The sequence below is a fragment of the Euleptes europaea genome, chromosome 7 (assembly GCF_029931775.1).
Source record: "Euleptes europaea isolate rEulEur1 chromosome 7, rEulEur1.hap1, whole genome shotgun sequence".
Classification (NCBI taxonomy): Eukaryota; Metazoa; Chordata; class Lepidosauria; order Squamata; family Sphaerodactylidae; genus Euleptes; species Euleptes europaea.
The window spans coordinates 74958384-74978114 of record NC_079318.1 but is presented as its reverse complement, the minus strand read 5'-3'; the positions used below and the strand labels follow the sequence as shown (position 1 = coordinate 74978114).

The following is a 19731-nucleotide window of genomic DNA, read 5'->3' as shown; positions in this document are numbered from 1 at the left end:
TGTGTTTGTTGGGAAGCTGTGCCTCGTTAGGGACTAGTTTTAAGTCCTCCTTGCGTTCTCGTTCACCCTTCTTCAGCCTCCTTGAGAACCTTGTCTCCCCACCCCCATTAAGACATGTGCGCTGGCAAGACTGTGCACAGCTAGATCAGTTCCAGTTACTTACATATGGTGCTCATCTGGAACCGAGTGAGTAGACTTGCTGACTCCTCGGGAATTTTTGGCGCTGGAGAGCCCCTCTCCTCTGGCTCCTTCGTGCTTCCCAGTGAGTGTGATGCGCCCGCCCATGGCAGTGCCAGATCCCAAAATCCCATTGACTTATATTAGACTTGTCATCAGGATGTGTCTCATTACACGTTCAAGCAAAGGAGATTGGAAACAGCTATTCAGATTGGAGAGAGGAAAGGAGGGGAAGGCGGACGACAGGAGTTTTCTTGTTTTCTGCCTGCTGTTCTTACTTTTCCCAAGCCAGTTACAGTTTCAGCTTCCAGGGATTTCATATTGTATAAAATCTAACTACTGATCCAAGTAACAACAACAATAATAATAATGCCCAGTAACAAGCTATGTGTGTATACGTGAGTATATGTGCGCCGTCAAGTCACAGCTAACTTATGGCAACCCTGTATTGTTTTCAAGGCAAGAGAAATTCAGAGGTGATTTGCCATTGCCTGAGTGAGTCCTGAGGGAACTGTGACTGGCCGAAGGTCACCCAGCAGGCTTCATGTGGAGGAGTGGGGACTTGAACCCAGTTTTCCAGATTTGAGTCCACCACTCTTAATCTCTATACCACTACAAAAGATAAAAGAAGCAAGAGAGGCCACGCCCCCTTAATTTGAAGGGTAGGGACCAGCCAATGTTTGGCTAGTGCAGGAAAGATGAGAACAGGGTGCTGCAACTGAGAGAATGCTGAGGACTTCACAGCATCATGCCAGAGGACATGAGGGGTGTGCCATCTCTTGGCATGGAGCCTAAACAAATCATCCACAGCAGAATGGTGGCACTGGCTCACGTTCAGCGGGCTCTAGGAACTGCCTGGCCATGTTAACCTCTAGGGCTGGCTGAGTGGATCTTGAGATGAGAAAGAGTAATATGAACATGTGAAAATGCTTTGTACAGAGCCACACTATTGTTTGCAGTGGACTGGCCATGATTCTCCAGGGTCTCAGGCCAAGAGAGGTTTCTTTCCTAGTCCTATTTCCAGAGACCATTTTTAACTGGAGATGCCAGGAACTGAATTTAGGACATCCTGCAAGCACAATGTGTTCATATCACAGGGCTATTGCCTAGTGATCAGCCAGGAAAAGTACAGTGGAAGAGACCAGTTTCCCTGCAGACATACACACCATCTCTCTTGTGTCCTTCCTTCATATTTCACCATTTCACCACTAGCTTTCTTTGTTCCCTTCTCCTGATCCTGCTTCTATCTTGCCTTCCCTGTGCTTGATGGCTGTCTTTCTCTTCCTCTCCAGCAAACCGCTTCTCGTTCCTCCTTTGAGATCTTCCTTAAAACCAAATCTGCCCTTCCACAAGACCTCCCCTCGACCACCTGAGCCTCACCTGTTCTACACCTTGTGCAGTGGTCACCCTGCTCTCTTCCTATATAGCCCTCTAGTCAAGAAGTGTTGTCTCACCTTGAATTCTTCCACTTTCTCAATTTATATAAACTCTCTGGGTATGGAGTGTTCCACACAGGATCTAGCACACCCATCAGTGCAGAACAAGCAGCAGTAGCAGCAGTAAAGATTTGGGATTTGTGCCGACGAGTCATCTAACATGGCTGTAAAAACCATGCAGACACTTAACTTGGGACTGATGTCGTCCCTGGTGAGTGTTTCCTGCACTCCAGAAGTGATCAAAGATGGTGTGAGTGTGTGTGTGTTCAATTTGGATTTTTGTACATTCGATATAACATTTTGCCGAGTGAATATTACAATCTCTAATGTAAAAAAGGGATATTGAAGAGCTGGAAAAGATGCAAAAAAAAGGGCATCACCAAATGTTTAAAGGATTGGAAAGCACCTTCTCTGAGAAGACGTTACATTTTTTTGAGGCTTTTTATTTTAGAAAAGGAATGGTTGGGAGTGGGGGCGGGGAGGGAGACAGAGTTTTATAAACTTAAGTTTTCTCCCTCTCGCATATTAACGCTAAAAAGGATGATCCAGTACATCAGATTGGTGGTAGATTTAGGAGTGACGAAAGGAATTACTACCTTACAAACTATACCATTAATTTTATTCACCACCATAAGATGTGGTAAGTAGCTTAGGTGGCTTTTGAAAAAGAATGGACATGTTCATGACTATTAGCCATAAAGCCTCCATGTTCAGAGGCAGTTTACCTCCGGGTACCAGATGCTGGAGAGAGCCAGTGATTCCTGCCAACCATATCCCTGGCCCATCGCTGTTATCCACTAGCCCTACCTACATCCGTTTGTTGTTTGTTTATGGTATGTAGTGCAGATGTTAGTTGATAATTCTCCTTGGTCACTCTGAAACAAACATTGGCCCTGCACTTTGGGAAATCCTGCTCTCAATTTGTATACAAGAACACTGATGGCTTTTCCTTCAGAGAGAGGCACTGTGTATCACAATGATTTCAAGGCAGAAAACAGGCATTCCAATGAGTCGCCTTTCCTGTGTGCATTATTGTCCCTACAGCCAGTGTATTACTTCTCAGCTGGATGAGCTCTTGTGCCCGCCCACCACGCCAGAGGGACGAAATGATGAGAAAGCCCTTCTCGAGCAGCTCGTGTCCTTCCTGAGTGGCAAAGATGAAAATGAGCTGGCAGAACTGGACAGAGCTCTTGGCATTGACAAACTGGTCCAGGTAGGGAGCTGACTCATCTATGTCACTGAGACCTGCTGGTGATGGTCTTTGGGAACCATTTTTCAGTATCTACAAGACTTGGCCAAATGTGAGGAGGACTAAAAGCACACTGGAAACTTCCCAAAACACAGCAGCGACCTTGAGTCACGTCCTCCCAGAAACTTGGAGAGAAAGATCTCTGGACACGACTACACTTTTCTCCTGGAAACGTTCGGCTGGATCCTAATTCCTCTTCTGTTCACGGAGGGAGCATTTTTGCTAGGGAATTTTCCCCTCCCGTGCAGCATCCTGTGCGGTCCCCAGGATCCTTCAGTCCTTGGGGTCTGCATTTGGGGCAGCACAATAAGCTTCCATGGGAGGAAATTCCCACTCTTCAAGTGCTGCTGCACTCACAGTGCTTGGAATTGAACCCATTAGTTTCTGTAAAGCCATTTATGCATGGGTGTTTCCTTGCGTTCTCCCCACCGACTACTTCAGAGCTTTGCTTTGGTTATGCTTGCATTTTCCGACCATCAGAGGTCGCCTCTTTCTCTCCCCCCCACCCCCCGTGTTTCTGCACGTTTTGACCTTGTTTTCTGGATTTGTGTTTAGCCAGCATCCAGAAAATGCAGTGGAAATGAGTGAAAGCACACAGGGAGAGCAAGGTGACCTCTGACAGTCAGAAAATGCATGCATAATCAAAACAAAGCTCCAAAGTAGTTGGCAGGGTGACCACAAGGAAACAGCCATGCATAAATATCTTAAGTGTTTACACTTCCAGTTTCTCGTTCCCTCTTCCTTGTAGCTTGTACTCTTCAATTTATGCCGAATAAAAAATGAAATTTCAGCAGTCCAAAAAGCTGATAGTCTGCAGATATTCTTTAATTAATTAATTTACTACATCAGCTTTGGATTGATTCATTACATATTGAACATTACATCAAATGGAAAGGGTTAGGGTTAACAACTCTAACCTTAATAGACAACTGAGTGATCAAAGGGGGGAGGGTGTGTGGAGTGGTTCAATGGATGCCAAGGAATAGGGGGTGAAGCAGACCCCACCCCCACCCCAGTTTGAGAGGTTTCTATAGACACAGGGCACAATGCAGAGAAAGATGCTTCAGTTCACCTCCCAGCACATTCAGCGGAGCACTTAAGAGCTAACGCAAAATTGCTAATTTCAGTGGTACTTGAACAGCTGGCTTGTGCTTGCTGCCTTCACCTTTAAAAGCTTGTTAAAAATTACGCCTGTGGATACTTATTGATATCTTTCATCCTCGTTTTCTTAGGGGCTTTCATGGTAATAATGTTTTGCAGTTAGATAGCACATTTAAGGGTTGGAAGCATTCTACGTAGGTCAATATCTCCTACAGCAGCATGGTAAAGGTGGGCGGACACTATTACTCCCCCATATTGTTTGAAGGGGGAAGGAGCTGAGAAGAAATAGTGGGTTGGTTAAGGCCACCTAGTGAATCCATGGCCAAGGCAAGATTTGAACTGAAGGCAGCTGAAATATTCCAGCTCAAAGTAGACTTCAAGAGGGATACACGGCATCTCTTATTTTTAATTTTCCCAAAAGTAAATTTAAACTTAGCAGAGCATAGAATCTCAGGCTCTTCATTGCAGATGTCTGAGACGTACATCTAAAATGAATGTGTGAATGTGAAAAATACATTGTTACATGCATTTCTGGTGCATTCATCATGGAGCCAAGGTTGGCTGTGGTTTTCTCTCCAGCGCCCACATTGTACTATGCGTGATTTTGTCATTAATCAACAGTGAAACGCCCTGAAAAATATATCCTGAAGATTTGCAGCTGTGTTTGGGAGCCTTCAAGTGCAGTGCCCAAAATGTGATTGTGCGTGGTTTTGGGTTCATTAAAGTTACTGTGGTGAATCTCGGGGGACCTCACACTTCTTTCCCTTTTTGAACAGGGAGGTGGTCTGGAAACACTAAGTGAGAGATTCCAGCCGCAGCAAGCAACACCACCGCCATCAGCTCTCTTGATGGATCAGAAACCTGGCATGTATTCGCAACCGTATGCCTCGGCCTCTCCCACCACCAACCTCCCTGGCCCTTTCCCGGGTATGGTCAGGCAGAAGCAGCCTTTCGGCCCCATGCCGGTCCAGGTCCCACCACCCCGTGGGGCCTTCCCCACCAACATGGGGATGCAGCCCCGACAAGCTCTCAACAGACCTCCAACAGCACCCAACCTGCGGTTGCAGCTGCAGCAGCGGCTCCAGGGACAGCAGCAGGTGAGCGTATATACTGGTTGGCTGGTCCATAGCCCAGGCTTTGCTTCTAGGGCCACATTGCCCTTTCTGTGCTGGCAGCCTTCCAATTTCACTTTCGTATGTTGAAAGACAGCCCCCCCCCCATTTTAATTAACTGGGGGCCACCGGAGAAAATGCTCCCAAGGCCATTTTAACTGCTCTGCCTGGATGATGACAAACTCCATAAGGTGTAGTCTGTGCACACCAGCCCCCCCCCCCACTCCTTGAATTAGGTGTGTAAGGTAAGATGCAAACCTGCTTTTGTTACCAGATGTTCTCCTACGTGGAACTGATGCTTGTTCCTGTTCCAGGTATCTTCTGATATCAGAGCCGTGGAGATGAAGGAAAAGAGCTGGGGGTTGTCTTTTTATTTGTTTTGCTGTTCCAAGAATGGGGGAAAGGATGGCGGTCCTTCTCTCCCCCAGTCTTGCCTTCTCTCCATCCTCTAGATCAGAGTTTCCCAACCTTTTCAAGTGTGAGGACCCCTTGCAATATCATATTTTTCAAGTATGAGGACTATAAATAATGTAAATAATTGTTTAAAAACATCAAAAAATTTGCACGCCCATCATATGATAGTAGTTGTACTATTAGTATTCATTAATTTTAAAAATATGTAATGACAAAAAGATCAAAATGTCAGTGCACATATGGATTCGTGGAGCCCCTGCAATATCTCTGCACCCCCCAGGTTGGGAACTCCTGCTCTAGATGTTCTTTAGGGCTCTGTAAACAACCAGCCCAACTGTAGTGTGAACTTCCTGGCAACACTAGATCCCCCTGACGAAGCACAGGTGAAACATGCAGGGATTGTCAAATTGAATATTTTTCCCACTGCACCAACTGCTCTTTTGCTCTTTCTTGTTCTGGTTATTGGCGCGGCCCTCTTTTATGCACTTATGTAAACAACCAGCCCTCCCTGTTAGATGGTGGGAAAGGGTTTCCATGTGCAACTGCCGCAGAATGATACAACCTTCCGAACTGTAAGGTCTCCCTCATTGCCTCCTCTCTAGTTGATACACCAGAATCGGCAGGCTATCCTGAACCAGTTTGCAGCAAATTCCCCAGGTGCCGTCGGCATGAGGGCAGGCATGCAGCAGCAGATCACACCGCAGGTAAATGTTAAAGAAAAACCCTTGAGTCCCTGAGTTTCTCATTATAGGGGAAATGGATGCCCGGTCAGTAGAGCCAACGCTTCTGGTCTGTAATGCTTTATTCATGTGGTTGGGCCTCTCTCACCCTTGGTGCCTACCTCATTCTTTGTGCAGCCAGTTGGTGCTTTGGTTTGCTTTTCTGGTACGGCTTTTATGAATGGTGAACCCCTTTGCAGTTTTGCTACTTTTTACAGAACAGTGAGTGCTGTTTGCTTGAGCTTGACTGAAGAAGGGATCGAAGCGACTAAAGGGGGTCGGTTCATAAACTATATGATTCCTGGGATTGATGCTGTTTGTCAGGATGTCTCCCCTCTGCTGCAACACATTGGGGAAGGGGGGTGCTTGATAAGAGAGATGGGGAGGTTACACCTCAGGCTGAAAGGGGAAACTGAATGCTGATTCACACCAACCCAGGACTGATCCTGGATGCTTGAGGAACGTAGTGCTACTCAATGCAGTGGGCCTGGGAATGTAAACCTGTCCTTGGGATGCTCTGCCTTCAGGGGTTGGATTGATTTCCAGTGCACAGGAAGATGAAGCTGGTGGGGAGTGCTTTTCAGATCAATCTTGCCATGCAGAGAAGCAGTCAGGCAAATGCTTTGCTCAGCAGCCTGCTGAAGTGAACATGCCACACGTTCAGGGTGCCCCCAAGCCTACAGATGCTGTGGTATGTTATTTTTTCCTGTTGTAAGACTGAATTGGGACCTGGAGAACAAGTTATTCCAGGGTTGACAGGCTTAAAGGTTTGGGGACCCGTGCTCCGTGAGATCTGCCTTCCCTTCATTTCTCAAGGGAACACCTTGATTACCAGTCTGCTCAGCGTGATCAACTGAATGTATCGACACAGTGTAGCAGTAGTAATGAAAAGGCAAATCCATTACTAGGCAAGGGATCACAAAACAAGACAGCCTTACCTCCAAAAGTTGCAGTGCTATAGCTTAGCAAAACGACAACAGAGGGACAAGGCTGAGGTTTGTGAATAGTGCGGAGGAGAAGAGTGAAGGAAAAATGACTCTTTCAGAATGTAAAAATGACACCGGCGATGGTGATAACTATGTCATCGATGGCTTTTTAAAAAAAGTTTTAAATGAAGATGTGGCGGCTGTTGGTAAATGTGGATGTGATAGCCAGCAGGACAGCGTCCACATTCAGTGAGAATGTACATCTGGCAACCAAGATGGTGAAGATTAACACTAATGGTTGCATGCCACCATTACATGTTGCTCAAACGTCACTGAAGCATCTGTCGGGCTCTTTCTGGATGGCAGATTGCTTGAACTTGATGGGCCATCAGCCTGACAAAGCGTGACATGTTTACGTTCACAAAGTTTAACGAAACCTGTAAGCTGGACGAGAGGGAGAAGGAACGGATTTTGGGAGAGTTTCCAAACAGGTTGTTTTGGGGAGGGACACGTTTGTGGGCATGAGGGACCGGAGCATAAAGGAATGAGTGTTCATAGTGCTGTAGTCCAACAGCAGCTGTTCTTCGGCACAAGAGCTGGGGGAGGCGGGGAGGCAGCTGGCGTTTCTCCACACGTTTTTTTATCAGTTAACAGCTGTACTCAAGCCAGGAAGGTGGAATGTTTGTTGGTAGCTGTCCCCAGCACAGAGCTAGGCAAGTGAGACCCCTCCAGGTTGCATTTAGGTAGCTCTGAAAGGGCCAGGTTTTTGTTTCATGTGTGTGTGTAGGCCATAAGTCAGATGTGGCATGACGGCAAAAAAAGGTCTTTATATTTTTAGGAGGGTGAGCTCGTCAGCTGACTAGCTGGACTCACTAGATCAGCCTACAATAAATCTACTTTGCCAAAAACTCTAGGGCTCTTGCAGTGTGGGGGTGGGATGGCTTTTCATTACTCTCTGGGCCAAACAAATGGCAATTGCTGCTTTACCGGATCAGACCCAAGATCCGTCTCTCCAACAGCAACCATCCCCTCCCTTCTAGAAATTCACTCTACCAAAGAGGCCCAGTAGTTCGGGCCAGGAAGGAATATCTCTGCGTTCCCTTGTAGATCAGTATTATGGCTCACCCGCTTGAAATGCATGGATTATTTTATTATAAGCATCATTTCCCAGGGTGTGCGACTGAAACAAATATTAATGTGTGTCAGCTGCCATTGTATTCTCATACTCAACGTGATGTGCAATGTTAACACTCACTTAATCGAGCCCACTTACTTGCACCTCTGTGCGTTGTACTTTAGATGAAGGGGGAGGAGCGAATTCTGCAGGATTATTTGGCGCTCTCAGCAGCTGGGTGGGAGGCAGTCGGTCTGCAGCTGGTCCTGACCAGAGTCTCAGCCGTGGCCCTGAGAACTCTTGAGGTTGCACGTCCCAAGCTTGGTGTCGGAGAGTCAGCCAGAGAGCATGTGAGCCGAATGCAGTGGATCAGCTGGGGACAGAACAACAGGGTCACCGGGCCAGTAAAGTATTCAGGGCTGAGAGGCTCCTAGGTGCAGGAAGGTGCTGAAGGTCCATCTCTCAATCAGGAGACCGGATTAAGGTTTTGGGAATGGACCAAATAATTATAGGGAAAAGGTGCAGACTTCAGCTGCACACCCAAAAGCACAGAGTTCAGTATTACTGAGGCAGATTCCTGATGTGGTTGTGCTGAGGATGGTGGCCATGAGTGCTTCTGACCAGCTGTATCTGACTTACCAGCTCTCCCTTTTCTCCAGCTCAGTTGATCCGCCTAGGGTAATCCATGCTTTTGTACTCTTGTGATTAGAGTACAGCAACATATTCTGGGTGGGACTGCCCTTGAAGACATCCCAGAAACTGGTTTATGGCGCAACAGCCAGTGTGGTTCAGTGGGTAAGAATGGTGGTTTGGAGCGGTGGATTCTGATCTGGAGAACTGGGTTTGATTCCCCACTCCACATGAGCGGCGGAAGCTAATCTGGTGAACCGGGTTGGTTTCCCCACTCCTCCATATGAAGCCTGCTGGGTGACCTTGGGCTAATCACAGCTCTGTTAGAGCTCTCTCAGCCCCACCTACCTCACAGGGTGTCTGTTGTGGGGAGAGGAAGGGAAAGTGATTGTAAGCTGTTTTGATTCTTCCTTAAGTGGTAGAGAACATCGGCATATAAAAACCAACTCCTCTTCCTCCTCCTCCAGCTAATGGAAACACACCTGGCCTATTTTAAAACACCTGCTTTGGCTGCCAGTTTTTTTCCAAGTTTAACTCAAGGTGCTGGTTATGACCTTTAAAGGCCTTCACAGCCAAAGGAGCCCCTCTCCCCATATGGGCCTGGGCACCAGTTAGGGTATCCCCCTGCTTAAAGGGGGGGGGAATATCCCACCTGGCATCCACCAGAGCCCGTTCCTTTTCAGTAGTGGCTCCCCCCTTGTGGAATGGGCTCCCTGATAAATGGAGGATGGCACCACCCTTAAAAGTTTAGGCTGTGCTCTAAGGCTCTTTTATCTGCTATGGCTTTTTTCATAGGGTTTGAGCTAGAGTCATTTTATTCAGAGGAAAAAGTCAGGGTATAGAGACTTTAATAAATAAATATTGATGGTGAAAATGTGTATAGAGGACTCTACCTTGGCTATAGATGAGCTTCGTTGACCCTTCCGCTCCGTCACTCTTCGGATGACTTCTTGCACGTTTTCCAGCAAAATGGTTGTACCTCTGTTCTCTAGCAGCGGCCACAAGCCCCTCTTTTACCCGAGCCTCACCGTTTTCTCTGTCGTTGTCTTCCTCCTCCTTCACCTCAGCCCCCTCTAAATGCACAGATGCTGGCCCAGCGCCAGCGTGAACTCTACAGCCAGCAGCACCGGCAGAGGCAGCTAATGCAGCAACGAGCCATGCTAATGAGGCAACAGCAGAGCTTCGGGAACAACCTCCAGCCATCAGCTGGGGTCCCTGTGCATCTGGGGGCCGGGCGCCTCCCGCAGGCTCCTCCACAACAGTTCCCCTTCCCCCCCAGCTATGGTACGAATCCAGGAAACCCCCCTACCTCCACCAGCCCGTTCTCGCAGCTGGCGTCGAACCCTGAAGCGGCATTGACCAGCCGCAACATGGTGAACAGGGGGATGATGGGAAACGTTGGAGGACAGTTCGGCTCTGGGATGAACCCTCAAATGCAGCAGAACATCTTCCAGTACTCAGGCTCAGGTGAGTCTTGGGCCAGGCCTGGTAAGGGGTATTCTTACATCTTGCTGGGAGGAAAGGATGGTGGTCTATCAGCTTGGTTGTTCAAGACCCCCCCCCCCAACTCTGGGACAGAAAATAAGGCTCATAGTTCTCCTTAGGAGATATGTGTGTTTTACTACTCACAACTTTATCCCACCCTTTCTCCAAGGAGCTTGAGACCGTAAACATTTTATTCTCACTATAACCCTCTGACATTTTGGAGGACATTGATTCATAGGGTCACCATGAGTCAGAAGCAACTTGACGGCACTTAACACACACACACACACACATATAACCCTCCGAGGTGGGTTTATTTGAGACAGAATGGCTGGTACAAGGCTGGCATTTGAACACGTTGGCAGATTTGAACTCAGGCCTCCCCAACGGTAGTCCCGCATACTGACCACTGTACATCAGCGGATCTCAAAACTGCTGACACCAGGAGCCGAGGCTGAGAGGCAGTAGCTTCTCTATGGCTGCCTAGTGAGCTTTTGGCAGAGCGGAGCTTTGGACCGAGGGCTTCCTCATTCTAGTCTCTTAGCCCCTGTGCTTCACCAGCGCTCTATACAAAGGTAGTCTCTGACTGGAAGCGGACAAGGGCTTGTCCAGGGGTTGCCAGTCATTCAACAGGGGCATCATTGCCTGCGGTGTGCACACTCATTCCCTCTTCCATCCCTGATCAAGAAGGGCTTGTGGGGATTTTTTTTGTAGTAGTTCAGAAACCCACAGACTTTGTTTAACCAGATATATTAGTGGAAGAAAAGAAGTGAGGGTTGGGAAGGGGCTGTGGCTCAGAGGAAGAGCCTCTCTGCTTTGCATACAGAAGGTCGCCAGATTCAATCCCCAGCATGTCCAGTTACAAGGACCAGGAAGTAAGTGATGTGAAAGACCTCTCTACCTGAGGCCCTGGAGAGCTGCTGCCAGTCTGAGTAGACAGTACTGACCTTGATGGACCAGTGATCTGATTCAGTATAAGGCCGCTTCATGTGTGACTTTATACACCACTGGGATGCATTCAGATCCTGAGATGCCCTTCGGCAAACAGAGAGCAGTTCCACTCACTCAAGGGGAGGTCCATGATTTTTGTGAACATCCCTTGCCATGCCCGAGTGTTGGACCTGTGAATGCCATCAGCAAAACCAAAACAGAAAGGGGAAGAAAGGCCTCAACCCAAAAAAACCAGGTACCCAAAGAAGGTTGACAAACTCCCTAGTAAGTACGAATACCAATGGGTTACATAAGATAAACTAGCAGAACTTTAATACAATACAAATAGCTTTTAAAAATATCAATGTTATTTCAAAATTTATTGAACTTCTTAAAACTATTTGTATTGTACTAAAGTTCTGCTTATTTATCTTATGTCATCCATTGGTATTCATACTGTTATTAAGGCGTTTGTCAGCCTTCTTTGAGTACCTGTGGATGCCCTCACATTTAGTTTGGCCCCCAGAAGCCAATTTTCAAATGCTATGGAGCAACAGCAGACAGAGAGGCAGGAATTGCCTTAGGATCCATCTTGAAGCCTCTATTGTAACCCCTTCAACTCTATTCTCTGGTTAGTTTTTAGGAATTAAGTTGTCCTGTTCTAGGCTAGAACTCTGGCCTTAAAAAGCAGCGCCAGGATAAGCCCTGATGAGCTCCATGGCACAGATTCAGCTATAGAATTCAGCGGACGCTAGTCAGCTCCCAGACAGCTTATTGCATAACCATCTTCCCCAGTCAAGCAAGAAGTTCAGGGTCACTGAACCCACCAGGGCATGGCAGGATTTCCAGCTTGACCATTGTCCCCTGAAGATAAGCGATTGCCTGGTAGACTGCCGTACCAGAGGCCCAAACTAAGGCTTGTTCTCTTTTTTCCTCCCCCAGGAATGGGTCAGCAAGGTGAGGCTGCTTTCACCCCATCTCTCAGTCCCAGCAGCCCCCTGATGTCGCCACAGCTCCCTCCTTCTCAGAGCCCCATGCTCCAGCCAGCCCCACCCACGCCCGGATACCAGTCACCAGACATGAAGACGTGGCAGCAAGGAACTATGGGGAATAACAAGTAAGCACAATTCTAAGGTATAGACACTCCAGTTTTTCAAGATCCAGACTTTAGCAAAGTTTTTCAGCAATGCCGTTTTAGTGATCAACAATGTAGTTTTACAGGAGGGTCAGTTTCCAGAGGCAGTGGAGGGTGGTGGGCTGGGGTCTCTCCCCCCTCCCACATTGGCAGGTTCTTTGGCCGCAGCTGGCACTCCAGGCCCTCTTACCTTTCAGGTGACAACTGGCAGCCCAAATGGCACCCCTTGGAGGTCTAGTTATGGCCCTGAGGCTGCCAGTCCTGGGACCCATCTTATAGAAATGTCCAAAGTTCAACACACCCAGTTTGTTCAGCTTCTCCTTAGATGTCATACACTGAGCTATTCCTATTCCACACCTCTTAAGATTTTCTTTCCTGGGTTTGCCAGAGCCCCGCTGTTCAAAAACCTCAAGGTAGAATCGTGATTTGCACAAGCATTCTTTCTTCTTAACTCAAGCAGAAACTATTTAGTCATTGTTCATCAAGGCTGCTGTCGAGACGGTTGTCAAGGGGCTTCCTTCCCACTTTCTTCTAGCTAGGACATGTGGGTGGCCACTCTTGCCACCAGTCTCACTGGGAGTGCCTAATCAATCAGTCATGGGACATACAGGAGTCTGTATGTGTATATTCTACACAGTGAAGTTCTGAGACTGAAACCATGTAGACATTCACTCCTTTCCTATCTGTAACTCCCCTTTCTAATTTTTTTAAATGTAGTGTGTTTGGCCAAGCTGGGCAACCCCAGCCCCCACCAAACCAGCAGGGAATGTACAACAACATGAGCATCACGGTCTCCATGGCTGGAGGGAATGCCAACGTCCAAAATATGAACCCAATGGCCGGACAGATGCCTATAAGCTCACTTCAGATGCCTGGCATGAACCCGCTGTGTTCAGAGCAGGTTAGTGCAACCAACAATGTCGTCCTGGTGCTCCCACAGACTCGTCTCAACAGTTCCAGCAGAAGTGGATGCTTTCCCCGCTCACAAAGAGCATGACTCTCATGGTCGTACCATGGTGCTCACCCTGGTAATTGGTTGGCACCAAAGACTCAACTAGATGCTGCTGCTGAAGAAGAGCTGGTTTTTATACCCCGCTTTTTCTCTACCTTTAAGGAGTCGCAAAGCAGCTTACAATTGCCTTCCCTTCCCCTCCCCACAACAGGCACCTTCTGAGGTAGGTGGGGCTGAGAGAGTTCTGAGAAAACTGACTGGCCCAAGGTCACCCAGCAGGCTTCATGTGGAGGAGCAAGGAAACAAACCCAGTTCACCAGGTTAGAGTCCGCCACTCTTAACCACTACACCACGTGGCTCTCAGCCATAGTGGCCTTAAATGCGTTAAGTCAGTGCAGTCCTTTTTTGCTCATCTTGTTTTACAAACTGTTGTTGAGAAGAATCGTAACTATGTGTAGACATACTGAAGGTCCAGGTTCAATTCCTGACATCTCCACATTAAGGGATCCCAGATATCCATGTGGTCTGGGATAAGGAGGGCTGATGAATCAGCCCATCCCATGCAAATCTGCCTGCAGGTTATCAGCAGCAGTAGCCAGGTGGAAGAACACCAGAGATGAGGTGTTTTCTGTTCTGGCATAAGTGCCTTGGAATTAACTTCCATCAGGCTCCAGGATAAGACATTTTTATTTACCCAAGCTTTTATGAGTTTAATTCAGCTTCCCAATCATAATATATTACCATTTCCTGTGTCAGGATGTAAAAAAAAATGTAAATATTGTGTTAGGATCTCCGGTTTAGTAATTGCTGTTTTAAGATGCTCTTTACGTTTTTGTGTACTTCATTGGATGTAAAAATGTGAAATAAATCAGGTGTTTGGAAAGGCCTTCCTCTGTGCCTGAAGTTTGGTAGAGCTGCTGCCAGTCCAGGGCAGACAGTCCTGGATTTGATAGAGAAATGTTTTACTTTGGTATAAGGCAGCTTCGGTTAAGAAGAAGAAGAAGAGTTGGTTTTTATATGCCGACTTTCTCTACCACTTAAAGAAGAATCAAACCGGCTTTCAATCACCTTCCCTTCCTCTCCCCACAACAGACACCCTGTGAGGTAGGTGGGGCTGAGAGAGCTCTAACAGAGCTGTGACTTGCCCAAGGTCACCCAGCTGGCTTTGTGTGTAGGAGTGGGGAAACAAATCCAGTTCACCAGATTAGCCTCCGCTGCTCTTGTGGAGGAGTGGGGAATCAAACCCGGTTCTCCAGATCAGAGTCCACCGCTCCAAACCACCACTCTTAACCACTACACCACACTGGCTCTCCAGCTGACTTGATTAAGTCACATGGCTTGAAGTCTTTCTGAGAAACTGTAAATTGCACCTGTTGATTCAATCCTTGGAAGCATTAACAAAGCCAGTAATGGCGTTCAGGGTGCTTATTATAGGATAGTTGTAGGTGGAAGCAAGCCCATAGGGAAAGATTTGCTTCCACTGATCTGTAGGTGCTGGGCCTCTGGCTGCGGAACTGGACTACTTTCCCTAATATTGTTCGGGGCGTATCCATGCTACACATGCACTGGTTTTATGCCAATTGAGCTGTCATGACTTTCCCAAAAGGATAATTGAAATCATAGTTTGGTGAGGGTGTTAAGAAACATTCAGCAGTCCCTAGGATCCTTGCCCCCACCCTCACAACCAATAGTTCTCAGGGCAGCTTGCAGTTTATTTGTACGCAGTTTAGAAATACATCAAATGTTTCTGAATTACAGTTCTGGAGCCATTCAGAAATGTCAGCGCCTGCTGTTTAGCAGTGTATGATCACAATCCCTTCAATGTGACAGGGGTATATTCTGATGGTCACACAGTCAACAGCAGGACTTATAATGCTTCTCTCTGAAAACTTCTCTCATGTAGCAAAGCTAGTCTTGAGACTCCTTAACAGTTCTTCGTTCTCACTCCTCTGCTTGCACCAGTGATGAACAAGGAAGGATATGAAAGGCTGCAAGATGATCTCTGAATTCTCCATGTTGGCTCTTTCCAGGTAAATGATCCAGCTCTCAGACCTGCGGGCCTCTACTGCAACCAGCTTTCTTCTTCTGATCTTTTGAAAACAGAAGCAGATGGCGCACAGGTCAGTAAAAGTCTCCTAAGCCCTGAACAAGATATTCAGGGAAAGCTGGAACGGCTGCCTCGGTTGCTTTGGGAATCATTGCACTGCATTTCCCCTGCAAACGATGAGTGTGTAATAAGGGCTTTTGTAGGTTGGGACCCTTTGGGATGCCTGGGTCCAGAAAGCCCATCCCAAGGGCTGTCCTAGCTGGGACTGAATGTGACCGGAGATGGCCAGATCTCCTATGTTATCTGGCCTTATGGTCAATGCACTCTTTTTGGCAGCAATTCCAATGTTCTTCACGGTGCAAGACAGCTGCCAGAACAGCAGTACTGCTTCTGCCCCTCCCCTATGGCGAGTAGAATTCTTTCTGATTAGTTTCAGAGTAACTCAGGCTGCCCTGAGACATTTAGGGAGGAGGAGCAGGCTAGTAAAAAACCTGGGTGTTTTTTTTTTTTTTTTTTTAAATAACGGCAAGTAAATTTGGGATACTGCAGTTCAAAACTGGACATGTCCCTCCCCTCCAACCTGAAATGACCCTCTGCCAACCAGCGTATAACTTTGTAGAACATCTGACCCATGTAACCAACATGACGACTAGGATCATTCTCAGCAAAAGAAGTGAGGTTGGAAAAGTAGATGCTGCACAGAACTAGCATTGCCAGTTCTTCTTTGAGTCGAGCTGGGCATCTTCATGTGTTGATAGGATCAGCCACATCTCCGTCTGGTGATGCATTTGGAAGAGGTCCCCGGTGACCTACAGATGCAGGTGTACCTAGGGCAAACCACCCCCAAATCCTAACAATGCTTATGTCTTGATTATTTGGGGTGGTCGATTAAAATTTGTTAGGAAGGCTGTGTTTTCACATAGGTCATTTATGCTTGGTAATTAGCAGCGTGTTCCAGGATGAAGTGCCCTGCATATTTTTTTGAGTTTTTCACGCTGAATCTTTATTAGGAAGTGGCTGCGAAGCCGGCGCATACCTGCTTCGCATTTCTTAAGAGCCTTTTTAACGTGACTTTTTGTATTTGCTCTGCCCCCGCCTCAAAGTGACAGCCACGGGTTAGCAATGCAAATGGCGGTTGACTAATGGAAGGAACAAAGGAGCAGGCGAGTGGGGGTGGAATTACTCCTTTTGCATTGAGGACCGTGAATAGGCATTTTAAAGGTCGCATTTTTAAAAAGAGCTTTGAGCAAGCATCAAAATTGACCCTGCATAAAAACCACCTCTGTTAGTCTCTTGCCATGAAAACCCCAAAAAGGGGTCACCATAAGCCGGCTGTGATTTGAAGGCACTTTACACACACACAAATAGCCACAGGGGAGATTTTTCAGTGCCCTGTGGTTTAAAAACAGTATGAATTCATGGCAAGAGTCTTATCAGGAAAACAGCCTAACTACCATAGGAGATGGCAACATCTGTCGAGCTTTTAATCAGAGTCCTTTGAAACATGTATAAAGGAACCAGTTTTGTGACACCCAAATTTGGATCCCATTTATTAACCCTTTGGGTTAATAGGAATAAATAGGAAGAGATAAAATTTCCTTGCATATTCATAGATGGGACAGTCAAAACAACCATGGAAAACATCCTCATTGCCTTCTGTCCACAGACACACAACCTATGTACAATCAGCACTCTCCCAGATAAAGGGAGGGCATTGTCTCAAATTGAAGGGTAAACATAGCCTCAAGGAAGCCTGGAAAAGTGAATTTACCAAGATAACTTTCTAACCCTTCTATATACTGGTCTTGGGACAAGGTGCCAAAGCTTGAAACTTTTGCCATATCTTGGCATGTACTACGCTGTCTGAGTTTAGTTGCCATTACTAAATCCACAGCTTTCAGCAACTAGGGCAGCAAGCCACGATGTTGTGTGATGTGACCACATCCTTGCAATCATTCGGTCGGATCCAAACTAAATTGGCAATTTCTACAGATTCTCCCTTATTGTGACAGACCCCACTTGTGGAATGTGTCAGGGTCCCCTATCCCCCCAGGAGCAGCGTGGAGATCAGAGGGCTGCAGTGGGAGGGGGGAGGCAGGGAAGTTCCATTCTGCTGTTGGAAAATTTAGTCTGGGTCCATACGAACATAAGAAAAGCACTGCTGGATCAGACCAAGGCCCATCAAGTCCAGCAGTCTGTTCACACAGCGGCCAACCAGGTGCCTCTAGGAAGCCCACAAATAAGACAACTGCAGCAGCATTGTCCTGCCTGTGTTCCATAGCACCTAAGATAATAGGCATGCTCCTCTGATCCTGGAGAGAATAGGTATGCATCATGACTAGTATCCATTTTGACTAGTAGCCATGAATACCTCTTTCCTCCATGAACATGTCCACTCCCCTCTTAAAGCCTTCCAAGTTGGCAGCCATCATCACATTTTGGGGCACTGAGTCCAACCCATAGATTAGTTTATGTGACTTCCACTCTTTTTCAGACCTGGAAAATGGAGTCTCCCAAAGCTTTGCTTGTTTCAGATTTTCAGTATTCCAAAATTTCAACCAATAATATGACAGGGTTGCATGAACTCACTCCCAGATTTTATTGTAATCCCAGCCCTGCTCCTAGATATTGGGGGAATGGGGGGGGGGGTAATGTAGGCAGTCCTCATAACTATTTTGTGCAGTTTTAAGCAACCTGACTTCTGCAAGCTCCCATCATTCAGCTGAAGAATGATTCCTCCATGGGATAGCCATCCAAACTGGGTTCACTTTGCAGCACTCTTTCAGCAGAATTGAAGTCCAACAGCTAACACCGGGTGCACGTGCGTTCTTGGCTTTTGAACCAAGATTCCAGCCTTAGTGTTTAACATTTCCTTGCAGTGAGATCAGAGTTCCTGACTCCTTGGACACTCAAATGAGGAACACGCAGAATCTGGAACTGAGGGGGGCCGTGTATGGGAAGGGAGTGTATATATGTTTAACAGCCCTCATCTAAAGAATAGTCTGGGGACACTGAGCATTTGTTGCTGTGTGCGGAAGAGGCAAGGACTTGATGCTATGGGAGCTGGGAAATCTCCAAGATGAGAAGGAGTAGGGGAAATTCTAAGTAATCTGTTACAAAACTGAAAGCAGACCAGAGGAATATATTGAATGGCGGGTAAAGAACATCGAGTATTTCAGGTGTCTGTCTGTAGTCTGTGACATTCTAGGACAATGTGGAATGCTTTGAAATGAGAGAGTCGTTTAAATTATAGAATATTGGCCATATTTGGAGCTGAAGAAAGATGCTGGGGATCATGGGAAAGCAAGAACTGAGAAAATGAAAAGGAAGGCTTGGTGTTACTTTGTGGCCCCAGCATTAAGCCTCTCCAGTATCGCTGAGACCTTCCTGTTGCCTGCCAAATGTGAGGAAACAAATCCCTGGTCTGCTATTTTTACCGGTTAAAAAATAGGCTTTAGTGTCAGGCAAAAAAACCCTCCTCATTCCTGGTCCCAAAGAGGCCAAAGGGCAAGCATTTATAAGGGGGTGGGAGGTGCAGAAAAAGTGGAAGAGAGAGAACCCAAGAGTTGGGCTGCTTGAACTTGATATCACAGAATCCCCTGAGATTGCATTCTTGCCTCCATCTTGTCTGCCTGACACGTATCACTGTCGGGCAACCAGAGGGGTTGAGGGGCTCCCGTTATCAATTTGGGTTGCTTTCCACACCAGTTTCTGGAGACTCAGGATTGCTGCTGCTTTTCTTAATGCAAAACATGTGACCTTTTCAGAGCTCCGATCCAAATGAGTGCAGCGGTTTTCTTTTTGTAGGGCAAGAAGACAGAAGAGTTCTACTCTGTGGTGACTACAGACTAGAGGAATTCTCTAGTGAGTTTCCACTTAACCGTAGTTCCTGCTCAGCCAGCCAGGGGGCCCTTTCCCATTGCCGGCTAAAAGCCTCTCTCCTTTCTTATGTCCCAGCAGGTGCAGCAGGTCCAGGTGTTTGCTGACGTGCAGTGTACAGTCAACCTGGTGGGGGGAGACCCTTATCTGAACCAGCCAGGCCCCGTGGGCTCGCAGAAGAGCTCGGCGGGCCCCCAGACCCCACAAGCCCAGCAGAAAAGCCTCCTTCAGCAGCTACTGACTGAATAACCCGCTTTTCAAAGGAATGTGAAATTTAAATAAGACATACAGAGATATATAAATATATATATATATTATATATTTTTCTGAGATTTTTGATATCTCAAACTTGCAGCCATTCTTCAGCTCTCGTAGTGTTTGGAGCAAAAAAAAAAAATTTTCTCTCCCTCCCCCTTTTCTTTCTT

The 19731-nt window shown here is 47.0% G+C and overlaps 1 protein-coding gene across 4 annotated transcripts in view; it reads left to right on the top strand.

The window, feature by feature from the left end:
- NCOA1 (nuclear receptor coactivator 1) overlaps positions 1 to 19731 on the top strand; it is a 225708-nt gene extending 205977 nt beyond the window's left edge. The window contains exons 14-22 of one of the 4 annotated variants that reach the window (XM_056853624.1): positions 2658 to 2826; positions 4740 to 5060; positions 6092 to 6193; positions 9946 to 10345; positions 12236 to 12410; positions 13146 to 13329; positions 15411 to 15500; positions 19235 to 19291; positions 19385 to 19523. In XM_056853624.1, the coding sequence (XP_056709602.1) occupies positions 2658 to 2826; positions 4740 to 5060; positions 6092 to 6193; positions 9946 to 10345; positions 12236 to 12410; positions 13146 to 13329; positions 15411 to 15500; positions 19235 to 19279 (1486 nt within the window). In that variant the 3' untranslated portion in view covers positions 19280 to 19291; positions 19385 to 19523. Of the gene's footprint in view, positions 1 to 2657; positions 2827 to 4739; positions 5061 to 6091; positions 6194 to 9945; positions 10346 to 12235; positions 12411 to 13145; positions 13330 to 15410; positions 15501 to 19234; positions 19292 to 19384 lie in introns of all 4 variants that reach the window. The other 3 variants (XM_056853625.1, XM_056853623.1, XM_056853622.1) reach the window with 3 other exon arrangements.